General features: G+C 52.3%; 3 protein-coding genes across 3 annotated transcripts; 1 reads left to right on the forward strand and 2 right to left on the reverse strand.

Annotated features, from left to right (window-relative positions):
• Positions 1 to 797: 797 nt before the first annotated feature.
• BBK36DRAFT_1120918 (hypothetical protein) lies at positions 798 to 2,119 on the reverse strand (the record flags this gene model as incomplete). Its single annotated transcript, XM_024890757.1, has 3 exons — positions 798 to 1,254; positions 1,326 to 1,834; positions 1,904 to 2,119. The coding sequence occupies 3 exons, from the start codon at positions 2,117 to 2,119 to the stop codon at positions 798 to 800; spliced, it is 1,182 nt and encodes a 393-aa protein (XP_024748881.1).
• Positions 2,120 to 7,055: 4,936 nt separating this feature from the next.
• On the reverse strand, positions 7,056 to 11,774 carry BBK36DRAFT_1202053 (hypothetical protein; the record flags this gene model as incomplete). The annotated part of the gene is made up of 5 exons (XM_024897196.1): positions 7,056 to 7,838; positions 7,897 to 8,810; positions 8,863 to 10,667; positions 10,693 to 10,988; positions 11,076 to 11,774. 5 exons carry the CDS (start codon positions 11,772 to 11,774, stop codon positions 7,056 to 7,058), a joined length of 4,497 nt encoding a protein of 1,498 aa, XP_024748882.1.
• Positions 11,775 to 13,453: 1,679 nt separating this feature from the next.
• BBK36DRAFT_1202058 (HET-domain-containing protein) lies at positions 13,454 to 15,612 on the forward strand (the record flags this gene model as incomplete). Its single annotated transcript, XM_024897197.1, has 2 exons — positions 13,454 to 13,781; positions 13,901 to 15,612. 2 exons carry the CDS (start codon positions 13,454 to 13,456, stop codon positions 15,610 to 15,612), a joined length of 2,040 nt encoding a protein of 679 aa, XP_024748883.1.
• Positions 15,613 to 16,112: the final 500 nt, after the last annotated feature.

Raw genomic sequence — 16,112 nt, forward strand, 5'->3', positions numbered from 1 at the left:
CAAGGTACGCAGTCCGGGGAGTTTCACGGCATCCATCATCCGGCATGAACTCGGAGCCGAGAGCAATTCCAGAACATCCCCGGTAATATGATGGGTGCTTCGTACGATGTCAAAGACTCTCAGTTAAGGAACATGCATCAAGCCTTTCTAGTATACAGAGCCTAGCCAAAGCCCATCAAAAAGGCATCCAATTCCGGCTTCCTTACGAAATCCCATACGGCTTCATCCATCTACTGATCAGCACTGTCAAACCCACAGAACTCTCCGTAGAACCTTCTCCCCCTCCGCAACTCTCCTATTCTTCCCCATCTTCCTGCAGACAGCCCGCAGCTCAGGGCGGACAGGACAGGGCCCTTCCTGCATGTGCAGGCATACCGACCTGACTCGAGGCCCACGTGGAGTCCCCTCTGTCATCTTTTCAGTCACTGCTAGTCTTGAAAATCCCCATCCGACGGGTTGCATGGCCCTTTTGCGCTATTTGGTTCGCTCAGCTTCCAGTTCGCATCGGGATTGAATGTCAACTCTTCTTGAGGCTGTAAACTGGGGACTGAGGGCGTGTAATCCGTCCTCCTGAATATATTCTTGTTCCGCCGTCCTCCACAGCCAGACTTGCCGTCAACAATAAAAGCAACTGACCAACGCCTTTGCTCTCCATTTTGCAAGCCATCAGATATCATAAGCATTAGAGGTCTATGACGAGACGCGCAAATCGCCGCCCAAAACATATACAATGGCGACAAGCACAATGGGGGAAAATAAACATATATACATTGCAAAGACATGACTTCGTTCTTCTTTCACCGGCTTTCCAGGCTCGGCGTCGTAGTATTTGTATGCACCCGGGCCTCCTTCAGTTCAAAGTCCATCTGCACGTAGATGCCCTCTGAGTCGTTGGCATGCCTGCTGCCGGCACTGGCCACCGCCTCGGGTCCGTACTTGGGTCCCTCCTCTTCCGGATCCCCTAGGATGCTGTTCTGGCTGCCGGAGCGAAACCTCATCGTGCTGAGAGCAGTCCCCCGAGAACGAAAACTGCTTTTGCGACCGTAATGGGACGCGCCGCTCGTCTGGCTGTCATCCTTCTTGAAGAATACCTTGTCGAAAAGCGGCTTGGCTCCCGGCACGGACAAGGCGATCAACGTCGCCCCAATCTCCGATGCTTCAACTCCGAGCATGGGGTCGTATGACCACGATTCATCACTCTCCCACTGACCCAAGATGACGAGAACGAGTCGAGCGATGGAGATGGCAATGACACTGGAACCCAAGAGTTAGTGGGGTGCTATCTCAGGAATAGGGGGATTATGGATTCGAAAGGGGCAACATACGCAACACCGGGCAGCAGAATGCCGGCCAACTGAATCTTGCGCTTCCGAGACATCTCCAGCGTCCGCAGCATGGCAATGGGGATACCAAAGAGAAGCAGGTCGCAGAGAAGGGACACAGACGAGTTGACGCTGTACACCAAACCCCACTGCAGACACGTGTATCGGGGAGCAACGGGCTCCCATCCATACGGCCAGTAGCCCGTCACTGGCTTGCAGTGGAAGATGAGCAGGAAGATCTGGGGCAGGAAGCCGGCAATCAGGATGCCAAACACAATCCTGATGCCCAGGATGAAATGCTGATGCTGCCCGCAGACTCTCTGATAGAACGCGAGACCCGATATGCGGCACAGAAGCAGGGCCGTCGTGTAGATGATGTGGGCGACGAAATCGAGCACTTGGGTCCGCAGAACCGTAGGGACGTCCATGATGTATTCGATGAACGCAAAATGCCTCCCGGAGCCCAAGTTGATTAACTCGATGCTCAATCCAACAAAGCATATCAGCAGAGCCTGCGGGCACAGACGAAGCAAGTCAGCTTTGCTTCTACACAGAGGGTTAAGATATCCTCCAGGACCTACCATCGACAAGCAAGCCAACGCATCATCCACGCCAAATCGCCGTACGATGCATGTTCGAGATATCAGTCGTGTGCAGACGACAATAAATGTGAGGGCTGTGACGAAGATGATGCCGACAATCGATGCGCCATCGCGAGACTCGCTCAGATATTCAGCGGTGATGCCTGGCGGGACGGTGCCATTGGCGATGGCCTGCTGGATGCGGGAGTCCACCATTGTCCCGAGATGGACAGGTTACTGCCTGTCTGTCCGCCTGTATTTGCCGTTGTCGTTGGTCGGGTCGTTGGCAAAAGACCTCTCGTGGGAAACCTCGCCCGGGCCACCGGTATACGTCTGCGTGATAACACGGGGAAGACTCCTACATGCAGACAGTCATCCACAACGGAGCGGCAAGACTGCCGAAAGGAAAAAGAAAAACAGTTAATCTTGAAGAGATCGATGCAGCGAGTGGCGAGGGCCGAACACGTTCAAGTAATCGAGCAAGGAGCAACACATGGTTTAAGCCGGGACAGTCTCCGCCCCATCGATCCCGCCCACAAAATTCTCTGCATCAAGAACATCTTGCGCCGCCGCTAGAGCCGGGATCATGCTGGGACAGAAGCTCGGCCAAGGAAGGGCTCGATTTGAGAGCCTCGATTTGGAGGGTGTGTGGCTGCCGACCTGGAACGGGGATTGACATCCTTCGAGTCGGCGTAAACCCGCGGATGAACTGAACGGCCAGCCAGCCTCTGAGACAAACCCAATATTATCGGAAGATACTACTACTCGTACTGACTGGAGAGGCCAGAGGGGAGGGGGAATGCTGCCCGGTGCCCACTGTAACGATATTTCCCATTTGCTCTCCCTTCTGGCTCTGGTATGTGCCTTTACTTGATCCGGCACATCTCGACATTAGTCCTGTCAACGGGCTTCGGTGGAGCGTCGCAGCCAGTGTCTAGCAAGACGCGCAGGGGGTTGCAGATTTCCAAAACCCGGCCGGCTGGGACGCGCCATGAAGGAAGCCGATAGGCTAACACGAGGACCGTCCCTTGTCTAGAGGCGAATCAAAGCGAGCGGAAGACGCCACCTGCTAATGGGCGTCGTTTGGATCCTTCAGTAGTCCGTATCGACCTTGTTTTGTGGGTTTTAGTCTGCTGAAGAATTCTCTTGATGTCGACTTTTTGCGGCGAGTGGCCGAAGGGGTTCGGTTCGTCTTCAGGTCCCAGACCTAAGCGAGCCCCAGACAGCATGCTATTACATGTGCTTCCCACGCCGAATCGTCAGAATGCACGGCAGCGAGGAACGGAAGCACGCCGCGCGGCAGGTTCCGAAAGGGCCGCTTGTCTGAGGTGATATGTCCAATCTGCGCCACAAGACGAAGGATTCGTTATCAGGAATCACTGCTACTGTCAACACGAGGCTGCCGACCTGCCAGCGAGTCCACCTGGCAATCATCATCTCCTCCCCAAGCAAAGCAAGGATGGCCGATTGAGGGGTTGCCAGGAGTGCATGTTTTGTTCGACAGCGACGTAGGCCGCATTTGGCATCGGTCAGGGTTGGTAGACGCGGAAAGGAGGCCGGTTCATAGAGCATGACGCGGGTCGTCGAGCCGTCGATAGCGTCTTTTGCTGTGCCTCGTCGGCCCTGAGCATCATCAGCGGTGGCTGGATTAGCTTGAGTCTTTTTCCTGTTGTCGTGATGGGGCATCAGTGATGCTACTGCGTAAACCTCGATTCTCGACCATTCTGAGTCCTTCAGCTTCAGCTTTCGCGTCAATGCGGCAGAATGGGTAACCCCTTGACAAATTCGGATCCTGTCAATCAAACTTCGTCATGCCACCTGCACGATAACGGGTTCCTGCAACAAGGCATAGCAACCAACCAGGGTCACCGAAAAGAGAGATGAAAGAGACCAAGCGAATCCCGTTCATGCAGACGTTTAGCCTGGGGGCCTATCAGGCATCTCCTCCCCAAACAGGCCCAGCGCACGCCACGCCTCGCTCATCGCTGAAGCCACATGTGAACGGCTTGATCACCTACCCTTTCTCCCCTAGCGAGGTACCAAGTCCCGCGGTCCCCATCCGCCCAGCCAGGGGAAGCGATGGGTGCAGAAGCTTCAAACGCTGCTGAAGCCATGTGTCTCCCGCCTGGCCCTGCGTGTTGGAAAGTTGATGACAGCTTCACATGCCCAGCGAGCGCAGGCACAACCCCTGGCGACAGCTGAGTCGTTCGGCAGATGCACTATCGATTGCTCCCCTGCATGCTGCCAAGGCAACGCTGGCCAGGCGGCAGCCATGCAGTGTGGCATCAGAATCTCCAGATGAATGGTGGCGGCCGGGACTTGCGAGTGCCGTACTCCGACATACATACATTATTTTGTATGCCCCTGGACTAATGCTGGGCAGAGTCGCAGTGCCACTGCAGGTGGCTGCCGAGTTGCCAACTACCGCGTCCAAGAACCGCTGGTCCTTGCTGAATCGTTGGTGATACTCGTACGCCCACGGTTCCAGGACGAGTTGGCAACTGCATCGTCGACTCGCTCACAACCCATCTGCGTCACTCGCGCCTCGGTGATCCATCTGCCACCGGCCGGATGGAGTCCCGCTCTGGACGATCGAGCCCTCTGGACCACCTGGACGCGAGTCAGTATGGCCCTCCAACTGTGCGGCCGGGCCACTTGACAGCGTCGGTCCGCCCACCGGTATGATCAACCCGCAGGAGGCGCGACAATCCGGCTGCTGATTCAATCAGGCCCCGATCCCGTCCAACTTTGGCGTGTGTACTTGGACGGCTCAGGTTTGATGGAAGCGGAGATGCGATGTCACTTGGGAGGAGATGGGAAAGTTTGCGAGTCTTGCAGCTTCTGGATTCAGATTCATGTCCCTTTTGGCAAGCCGACAACTTTAGTCAACATCAACCTCGGGCAACATCAGGTCCGCGATGGTTTGTAGGCCGATGCAAAGCAGTCTTCAGGCGAGCCTTTGCTGGATGCAGCTTAGAGGACCGCTAATTAATAACAGCAACTCCAGCACCTTCAAGGTTCGTGTTACATCTCCACCTCAGCTGCCAGGAACATTCAATGCGAAGCCTCTCCATCGTATCAGGGCATTGCACCACGATTATTGCAAGCTTGGGCCTAGAGTTGTCGAGACCGATTTGACGCGGCTGCTTTTGGGCTTCATCTTGGCTACGTCTAAGCTCGGATCGGCCTCCTGACTCTTTTAAAAGCATCGAACAGACTCCTCACCAAATACACGTGCGAGTTCGTGGGGAAATAACAGTGATACTCTACAGTCCACGTGAAACTGATGCTCTCCACAGGTTCATCCAGACAGTTGACCGAAAGCCCCCCGAGTCTCATTTCTGTCCTCTTCTGAGACCAAACTATCTCGATGAACAGGCAACCAGACAGTTACTCAGCAGCACTCCAGCACTGTGGCGATGTTACCACCTGAGTTCAGACGTAAGCAGGATTATATTAGCCACAAACCGAACCTCCTTAGCTCAGGCATAGCATCGCGATCGAGCCCCCATCGCATCCGCTCGCCGTCGCTCTCCGTCTGATAAACTACCTTATTGCTCTTAGCTCGCGTCTTCATGTAGAATAAGTCTGCTTCCGGCTCGTTCCTAGCATATCGTCTAGGTCAAAAAGGTGCAACTCGCGCCAGCCACAAACACGTCCCGAAATCTCAACAACGTTCTAACGGTTCATTATGCCTGATGCGACATTCCACGGAAAGCAAAGCAGGGGCAGAAGTAGCTATATCGAATATGTCTCATTGTTTGCCTGTCATGTAGCCTTTTATCACAGCGCTCAGCCTACCGGCTTCGGTTCTGCCGCCTTGCACTATGTAATAACGTGAAATCTCGGCCAAGCAGTCAAACAGCTGCTGCTGCTGCACGAACATCCTGCTTCAAGTCTTTCTCGGTATCACATCCGAGCACGGACATGATAATTCTCCCTACGTTCGCTTCCTGTCGGTTATATGGTCGTATTGCCAGGGTCAAATCTCCAAACCCCAACTACATTCATGCAAACTCCTTGTATGCGGCCCCAGAAGCCGGAGATATGACCCGAATCACATCAGGAGATGGCTTGCAACACTAGAGAATTGTGGCTTGCTTCAGCAACAAGATTCACGTGTAAATACTTGCCCTGTAACTCTGCTATCACTATTAGTGATGAACTACTACTAGTAGTATTACTTGTTAACTCGCTCGGCCTTCTTCGCCCTTCATCTTTCTAAGCATTTAGCCGCGGCCCTGGCTGCATAATGTGTCTCGGAAACCCCCTTTCTTCCTTTCTGACGAGGCTGCGAAAGTCCGATGCTTGTGTACACCTTGCTCCCTCGGTATTTGTAGGTGCCAGCAGCAATACTATTTATCGTTGGAGTTGTAACTGCATGAAATTGATGGGTAAACGGTAGAAAGACAAAAAAATAAATTGAGCCCATGTTCAAGTGATGGTTCCCCTCAACGTCTTTGGAACTCTTTTCTTTCCGACTGATTCCAGGATTAATATTCCACGAGATCCGCCTCGTTACGGGCTTCGCTTCGGCATTGGCATCACGTCCGGCATCGTGTCTGCCCGTGTAAATGAAGCTCAAAGATCTTGATCGATCCTGGCGTGCTCTTTCCGATTACTGTCTTACCTACTACTAACATCGGCAACGGATCACCTTGATCCATTTCGCAGGATCATCCACAACGAACTCGATAGTAGATCTGGATCTCCCTTGTGGAACCTCTTGCTATGTACCTCACATATATGCATACCTAAGCAAGCGGTTCAGTACATCTATACTACCCCTTTACATACAGCCGAAACAATGCCATTGTGACATGTAGCTACGCGAGATATGGAGCTAGTAGTAATTTGTTAATGATACCAAGCTCACGGGCGTCATATGTAGTTCCAGTACAGGTCAACATCGTTGTATTGAAAATAAGCCGTAATTGGGTCTAACTAAACTTTTTAAAGAACTATGAAAAATCTACATATGGATAAAAGAGCCGAAGCTCCCCGAGTTGATGCGACCTGCAGCCGTGGTCTAGACTCGGCGAAGGAGAGTTTTAAGTATGGCTTCGCTGCTGGAGCTATAAAAGCGAGACGCGAAGTAGAATGAGGCTCAATGCTGCAGCCCGAGTACCACTCGCTTCTAGCTCTTCCACATTCATTGCTTCGCAGCTTTCTTTCCCCAAGGAAAACGGACTTTGAAGCTGCCGGTATTCCATTTCCTGACCCGGAAGAGATAATACAGGGTAATCGCCGTGCAGATATTGAAGACGATGTACGCCCAAACAATGCCGTAGTTGCGCCACCTGTCGCTCCAAAAGATCTCTGACCCGGCAAGGTACTGGTCCGCATTGCTGAGCTGGCAGTAGCGGCACTGGTCGGTCGACGAGGGGTTCTGCAGCTGTCCTGGTGCCTGTTGGAGGAACGGCGCCAGATAATCACCACAGGTCTGGCCGTTGGGCGGATCGAAGATGGACAGCTCGCTCTTTGAACAGACAATCGGCCGTCCGTGAAGCTCTGTGGCAACTATACCAGCGACCCAATAAGTAAAAACGGAAACACGCCACATGAACAGCCAGAATCCCGGGAGTGCAGTGGGTGACTGCAAGACTCCGTTAAAGAGCGTGCTCATTAGCACCAAGAAAGTCACAATGCTGGAAGCCGTCTGTGCATCTGGCATAGCGACAATAATCATGTGGGCGAACGAGCTTGCAAAGATGAATAGCTGCATGATGAAGAGGAGAACAAGAATTTGTCGGATGGAGCTCTGGACACCAACAACAGGGTAGTAGAAGCAGGCGAAGACGAGGATGCCCATGATGATCTGGTAAGGGATCTCGACAAATACGTTGGCAAGGATAAAGGCCTTCCATGAGTAAGCTTTGCTTGGGCGTTCACGAACTTCGTACAGTGATCTCTGGGTAACAAAAAGAGGTTGGATCTGGAAAGGTTCTCGTCAGTTAACGATTCGAGTTAGTTTCATTCTCAAGAAATCTTACCTGCTGAACGATAGTAGAAAAGATGGTCGTCACCATGAAGACGGAAAAGATGACATCCTGCATTCCCGCCAACGAGGAATTGGCGTTGAAGAACGAAAAGCCGATAAACAGTCCAGCAGCAATACCAAGCATAAATTTGGCAAAGATGTAACCGGGCAAGCGCCAGTACTGCTGAAAGATTCGATACGTGACCTCCCAGAGCTGGGTTGTAAAAGGCGTGGCAAACTCGGAATGAGACGAGGCATCGTCTTCTGCACCAGGGTTCTCGGCTAGCTTTTCCGCGTGAAGACGGTCGAGCTCCTTTTGGACATTCTGATATTCCGAGCTCGCCGTCCACACCGAGTGCCAGTCCTCTCCTTTGCTGTTGACACCGTTGTTGACAATTTCGAGCATGTACTCGGCTGGATTCTCTTCATCGCCACACTTTCTTGCGCCATGCTCCTCAAAGTAGTCCAAAAGCGTGTGAGAGTTTTCGCCAATGTTACCAAAGTAGACGGTCTTTCCGCCCTTTGCCAAGAAAAGCAAGCGATCAAATGTCTGGAAGAGGATGGCGCTTGGCTGATGAACGGTGCATAGAATTGCCTGACCCGAATCGGCAAGCTTGCGGAGAAAGGAGCAAATAGCCCATGAGCTCTGAGAATCGAGGCCGCTGGTTGGTTCATCGAGAAAGAGGAGCAGCTTTGGCTTGGCTGCGAGCTCAACTCCGATGGTAAGGAGCTTTCGCTGTTCCACGTTGAGACCCTCACCGGGAACTCCAACAACTGCATTGGCAAACTCTTCCATGTTGAGCATCTTGATGACCTCTTCGACGAATGCGTACTTTTCTTCCTTGCTGACCGACTTGGGCTGGCGCAACATGGCACTGAATCGCAGACTCTCGCGGACGGTGGCGGTCTCGAGGTGTAAATCTAAACCTTTGTTCAGTATCCATGCATAAGAAGAAGTGGGACGTTATTTTCATTCTACCTTGTTGCTGGACATAGCCCGTCTTCCTTTGGAAGCTGAGGTCTCGTGGCCTACCATTCACAAGCATATCGCCCGTAATGACGCCCATGGTAGTTCGCTGAGCCAGAACGTCCAAAAGAGTCGTCTTTCCTGCACCACTGACACCCATCAGTGCGGTCAGGGTGCCCGGCTTCACCCAGCCAGAGACATGATCCAGAAGCCTGCGGTCTTCGCTCTTGATCTTGATATCGTAAACGACGTCCCGCCAGGTGAAAATGTCTCTCTGAGGATCCAGGCCTTTCACGTTGGAACCGGTAGTTTGATCACCATGCAGGCCTTTCTCGTCAGTCGCGTCTTCTGTCCTAGCCGGACCGCCTTCGCCCTTCAAGATATGTGTGGGAACGTGACCGCGTCGGAAAACAAGGGCCTCGGCTGTACTTGTAGTCGACGAGTTCAACTCAGTTGCAGTGAAATAGATGGCCATGAAAAAGATGAGAAATCCTATCAAGATGCCAAAATTCCGCCACACATGGGAGTAATAGTACTCGTAGTTGGTCGCGATGAAAGCGTCGCCGCTCACGGTTTCGCTACCCGCAACAGCGCCTGGTACTGGGCATATCCAAGAATTGCCGATACGAGGGCTATATGGGGGAACAAAGCTGCCGCCGCAAGGGAAATTTTGACCGTGGAACTCGTTGGCGACGAGAATCTCAAATGCGTAGTAGATGGGATTGATCCATCTGATCCAGCTAAACCAAGGATGCATGGATGGCACAGTGATGGTAAAGCCAGTATAAATGACAAGAGCAAGAACCAAGATTCCAGCGAGCGACATGGCCTGTGAAACTGTTCTGGTGATTGCGGCCATTGTCCTGAAAATGGCGCTCATGACGAAGATAGAGATGTAGCCGATGAGGTAGTAGATGAAGAATTGGGAGGGCTCTCGCCTCAAACCTGCCATGAAGTAGAGGATGACATTGAAGACGGATGCCGTGATGAACTTGATAGGAATGTCGGCAGCGATACCCGCAGCTGCTTCGGTGGCTGGATGATAAAAGGCATACGAGGCATGCTTCTCGACAATGGGCCGCTGTGCATACAAGTTATTGATCTCGGATATCGCTGTCAATGCATTGAGCAAGATGGCTACGAACAAGACTGAGCCTTTGGCGTAGAAGCCATCCGTCGTGTTGGGAGTGCCGAAGAATATGGAGCCGATAATGAGAGCCATGACGATCTGAACCACGGTGGACGCCATTGTTGCCGATTTGTTATTCCATATGCGCTGATAGGCGCGTTTCGTATTGAATCTGATTTGCATCGGGATGCTGATGATGTACGGAGACTTGGGCCGCATGTTCTTGGCCTGCCGGAAATTCTTCTGCTGGCGGAACTGCGCCAAGGTCTCTCCCTGCCGCTCGCCGCCAAACTCTTCCTCATACTGGTCGAGATCTTTCTGCAGAGCGTTGAATTCAGGAGACTGTAACCACATCCGTTCGAAATCTTGCGGAGTTCGAGGCACTTTCAACTCCATGCCCGGACGAGGTTGACGCTCCACTGGGTTGGTGACTGAAGTTAAGAAGTCACCTGTTGTCTGGCGCGGAGGGCAGTACCAACCCTGCCTCTCGAAGTAGGCCTTTGCCTCCTTTGCTGGTCCAAAGTAGATCTGACGGCCCTCATATAAGACTGTTGCCTTGTCGAAAAGGTCGTAGATGGCCTGACTGGCTTGATAGATGGCAACGGCATTTGCGTGGTTGCCCAAATCGGCGGACGCTCGGAGCGCTTTCACAAACTTGAAAGCTGTCGCGGAGTCAAGACCTCGAGTGCTGGCAAATGTTAGAGGAGCGCCACATATAGAGGTAAAGATGGACACACCTGTTATCCCAGGAAGAGAACGGTGAGCCTGCCAGAACCATTTCGGCGATACTGACGCGCTTCCTTTCACCTCCTGATACGCCGCGAATAAAGTCATCGCCGACTTTCGTATTGTAGGTATGAGTGAGGCCAAACACTGCCATGACAACCTTGGCAATGTAGCGACAGTATTCGCCGCGAGGCATATCGTGGACACGGTGGGATGGTGTTCGAACCGAAGCTGCGAATTCGAGGGTCTGGCCGACGGTAAGATGGGGAAAGTGTTTGTCGACCTATGAGGCAGGTTAGCTATCAAACAGAGGAAGAAAGGAGAGAAACTGTGTAGTAAGTTGCCGTTCTTCTTCGACACAGACACGTACCTCTTGATTGTAGATTGCTTCACCTCTGAACTCCTTCTTCATCTGCTTCTGTGGGATACCATTGTAGCTAATGTTGGAACTCTCTCCCAGATTGAGACCATGTAGCTCGCCGCAAATGGATTTGAGAAGGGTACTACAGCCAGAACCTGGACGGCCAAGCACGACCAAGAGCTCACCACTCTTGACTAGCCCGTTGAAGCTGTGGAGGATCTGCTTTGGCTCTTTTTTGCCAAAAGTAAAGAACTCTCCAAATCTGAGAGGTGAAGTGAGGACGGAGCCCACCGTTCCTTGGAGTTGGATTGCATCGCCGGTACCGAAGACGTCGAGGTTGCGAAATGAGACACCGATTCTCCGCTCTGCGAGACCCTTTTCTCCAAGCTCACGTATGAATCGAAGCAGCCATTTTGAAAGATCGAATTCGCGCCGTTCGGGGTCGAGAGTGGCGTCATACTCGTCAAGCGTACCGAGTCCCACCGACTGACGACGAGACGGAGCAGCGACATGAGACTGGCGACGGGAAAGGGCGGTTGCAATGCGTCTAAGCTCTGTCCTATCGTCTTGTTCCATGACCTCTCCGTCTTCATCGTACGTGTTGGCGCGACTCAGTGCCGAGGGAAATGTACTGGCGTCATTGTCGGAATCTCGCGAGTACGTCTCGCGGTGATCTCTTCTTGTTGATCCCCTTTCGTCGTCTTCCATGGCGGCGGAGAACGGGTGAATTTGGTGCGTTGATATCCTGAAATCACCCCTTCCGGTTTCCTCTGTGGCTTCGTGATAAGCTGTTATTCCTCAGGGAGCGACCTACCATGAAGCACAAAGTACCGGGGATGAGCAGTCGCAGCAAGGGACGAGACCAGACTTTGTATAAGTAGTCAACCGATGACATACCGTCCACACTTCAGAGCTGTGCACCCCTTGGTGGAGTAGTCGAAAGACGGGCTGCCGGAGTGGTAGGCCATCGGCAGCTAGCCAAACTCTGTACGGAGTCGATCGTTTGCGTAGCCAGCGGCGGGCTTTCATGGTGTGCGCATTCCCCATGTCTCCAAAAGCCACTCGGGACCAGACACGCCTCGATACTGTGGACACGGAGCTGAAGTGCTTGGTGGGTTATCCAACACAGATCGTCGGGTTGCGGACTCTGACTGAACCCCGCCGTGCCGTATCCGCGGTGCCGATAGAGACGGAGGCCGGGGAACCGGAGCAGGGATGACATGGCCGTCCGTTTCAATTGTTTCATTCATATCTTCTAGAAGCCGAGAGCGAATCCTGCTATGAGGTACACGGACATAACGCCGGAGCCCTCATCAGTGGAATATGGAGGACAAGACAGTCCCGAAGTCAATTCTCTGGCTAGCGTACCTATGGACCGATTGGCCTTCACATGTTTGCCAGGCCACGCGATGAATGGCCTGAGCCCAGCTGAAGCAGCACCAGAACCAGCAGCTAGGCGATGCTCAGTGGCGCGGTCCAGTGGCTTTGAGATAGTGAGCTAGACGGCCGGTGCCCAGCCCTCTTGAGCCTTGTAGTCACAGCATAGCCAAGACCCTTGGATGGGTATCCGTAGATGTCTTGAGATTGAGTTTAGCATGGGGGCGCCGAGGTGCTGGCGGCGGACCCAAAGCCCAGGATTTACCTTGTTAGTAAGCGCTGCGTCCATTCCAATATCCTGACGATAACTCCATGGCGATTCCATGGCAATCCCTGCTTCTGGCTGTGTCTCAGTTACGCAAACGGCGGGCGTTGGTCGTAAATGGTGTAGAGCAGCCGGCACTTGTCGATTTGCCCAAGTGCCGGCGCACCGGATTTCTGGGCCGCGGCCATTGCGAAATTCACGATGCAGGCATCATTGGGGCAAATGACGTCTCGATATGGCGTTTGAAAGGGCATATCCTAGGAGAGAGAAGGAGGAGGAGTGAATTATGGTGAGGACAGCTGCGAATCAATGACAGACCAGAGTCACGTGTGCTCAAGAGACCGCCTACTGTATCTGAACAGCTCAGTGTAATAATTGCAGTGTCCCATCCTTTCACGTCGTGAACATCTGCGGCCTCTATTTTGGTAGATAAATCTACAAAACTGGCATCATCGTCTCTTCTCTCAACCATCACAGCAATGCATCTCAATTCCCGCCCAGATTCAATATGGCGCCCCTTATTAAGCGGAATCTCGGCTTAGCCCTACCAGGGGGGGCGCTGCATCGGGTCCGGGATCATCGAGTCGTTGCCCCTCTTCAGCTGAAACTGTCCGAGACCCCGAATCTGGATAATGACGGTATCCAAGAACTTACGGGTGGTGTTGATAATCGCAGCGGTCGATGACTGTTCCTTGGAACTTCTTTACAGATAAGCAATGACATCAAACTGGAAACTGCGTACATCATGTCGCTGTCTGGCCTCGAATCCGCACCCGAAACCCGGCCTTGCTCCTCATGCCACCACCCGCCAAGCTCAAATAGCGGACCAACTGCAGCCATTACAAACCTCGCGGCCCTGTTCCAAGGGGCAGAGTCGGGCTGTGTTTCTTGCTCGGTATTGAGTGCCGGTATCCAGAGTATTGTTGGCTATGATGCCTCTCATGATATCCAGCACTCGGATTCTGTCGAGTGGCTCCGCATGGACATGAATATGGCCGCTTCATGCCGGAGCCTTAGCCTGACCCTCTTCAAGCGGCAGCTGGAGATCGCCGTTTTTGCTCCGCCACCGCACAGTAAGGTTTCTGTCCCTGTAGAGCAGTGCAGCTGGCGTCGTCGCGTTACTTAAACTTGGAGTTTGTGGCAATGCCATTCATAGCATGCTGATACTGACATAAAGTACTTGCTTGGCCAGAAACCCCTGAATTTGAGCGCATCTTCCCGAACGTACCTGTTGGAGTAACGGATCTCCCAAAAACAACAGACTCCGATGCTAGCTTTGAATGGGCGGCAGAGAAACTCAGGCACTGTGACGACAGCCATGGATGCCACATGATGAAGTCCGACTCAACAGGGCCACTGCCGCGGCGAATTCTTGATATTGGCTCTACTGACAATGACCACATCCGATTAAGAGAATTCGACGTCAATGATGGCGAGAATCCGAAATACGCATGTCTGACCCACTGCTGGGGCACGTCACGACCCTCGAGCACAATAATCGCCAATCTCGAATTACACAAACAGGGAATCCCTTGGAGTGTACTGCCTCGTCTCTTCCAAGACACAATTACTGTCGCGAGGAGATTGGGCATCTCTCTATTGTGGATCGATAGCCTTTGCATCGTTCAGGATAATAAGGACGACTGGAGAAGGGAGGCAGCGAAGATGAGCTCAGTCTACCAAAACGCATACATCGTCATATCCGCATCGAAAGCCTCTGGCTCCGAAGAGAGTCTCTTCGGCGGCATCGATTACAAGCTGAAGCCAAGCATAATACCCGTTCCATCTTTGGGTCAAGGGGCTGCCCTATGCTTTCGCAGAGCGTTGACACATTCCCCAGGATACATGGACCAGAGGCTTGTCAAGTCTTCCACACTGCCGACCTTCACTCGTGGGTGGATCTTTCAGGAGCGCCTGTTGCCATCAAGAATACTTCACTTTGGGCCACAGGAACTTTCGTGGGAGTGTCTCCAAGCAGCTACCTGCCAGTGTACACTTCCAACCGCTGCTAATTCTGGTGGTGGAAGTGCGGACGTGTACACAGCGTCCGCACAGCGAATCTTGGAGTCAAAGGCTATTTTTAATCACGGTCACTGGCAGAAATTGGAGGAGGCCCGACTGATCAGGATCTGGCACATGCTGGTGGAAGAATATACAAAACTTGACCTGACTTTCGAGAGTGACATCTTTCCAGCAATATCAGGCATAGCGAAACTTTTCCAACACTCTTCAAAGTGCGAATACGTTGCGGGAATGTGGACGGATTATCTGCTATATGACTTGGCGTGGCATAAAGAGACCATGTCTGATGACTCGACAAAGGGCATTGAATGGCATCAACGCCCGCAGGTATGGAGAGCTCCGACGTGGTCGTGGGCAGCAGCACTGGGTCCGGTAAAGTTTCTCGATATGGGAACCGGTCTCAGTGCCCTGTGCAAAGTCGAGGAGGTTAAATGCTTTCCGTATCAGACGGATCCAACCGGTGAGCTCAGCGGCGGGTATCTCTTGCTACGGGGCCACCTGGTACCGACCTCGATCAAGTACAAACCACCTATGAGCCAAGAAATGAGGAAGCATTTTGGGCTATTAGAACTTGACATGATGCAAGGGCAAGTGGGTAATATATGGGTAGACTACGACTCGTCATTGCTAGGAACAGATCACGTCCCTGCTGGAACTGTTGCTCAATGCTTCATGCTTGCGTCGAGACTTGACGCCGGTTCGTTGATACTGCTTCTACTGAAAGAGAGCGGGTATGATACAACAAACTGCTGCACTGTTTGGCAACGGTTAGGACTTGTCCAGCTGTCAAGGCCCCCCAATGTAATTTGCGATGCGAAGGAGTATTGGTTCAACGTCTTCAAGGGACGGGTGAGCGATATGATATTGGTGAAGATTATATGATGTCTGTGTCTGAAATCAACCCCCTTGAAACCTTCTATATCATGCGAGTCATCGGGAGAAAAGGAGAACTAGATGCCATTATGGCTACCAGCAGAATTAGATCCTTAGCATTAACGTCCTTTTCATCTACCTCATCATATTGGACAACATGTGGCCTAATATAGGTTGCAGTCTCGTCTTTGCCGTAGTCTTAGCTGAATAGATCAGCTTTGAAGAAACCCCAAGTTGCCGTTAACATAGGTCGAGCTCTGCAAAAGATTCATTCACCATTACTGCGCCCTCGGTGCTTGCACAATAGTAGCCCCATCTATATTTGTTCATTTCACAACACGGCATGTCGAGAGCTATGGCAGGTATAACTATAGCCTTGGAAGTAAGGTCAGCGTCCCTAAGGGAAGGGCATCAAGGTGTTACCCTGTATATACCGCTTTGTCTGACAACTGTATCTGATGAACCTCCTCTTGTTCTTGAATTTGAGAGTAATTACGAGGCGTTGTTTA

Source organism: Trichoderma citrinoviride (genome assembly GCF_003025115.1).
Source record: "Trichoderma citrinoviride strain TUCIM 6016 unplaced genomic scaffold BBK36scaffold_8, whole genome shotgun sequence".
In the NCBI taxonomy this organism is placed as follows: domain Eukaryota; kingdom Fungi; phylum Ascomycota; class Sordariomycetes; order Hypocreales; family Hypocreaceae; genus Trichoderma; species Trichoderma citrinoviride.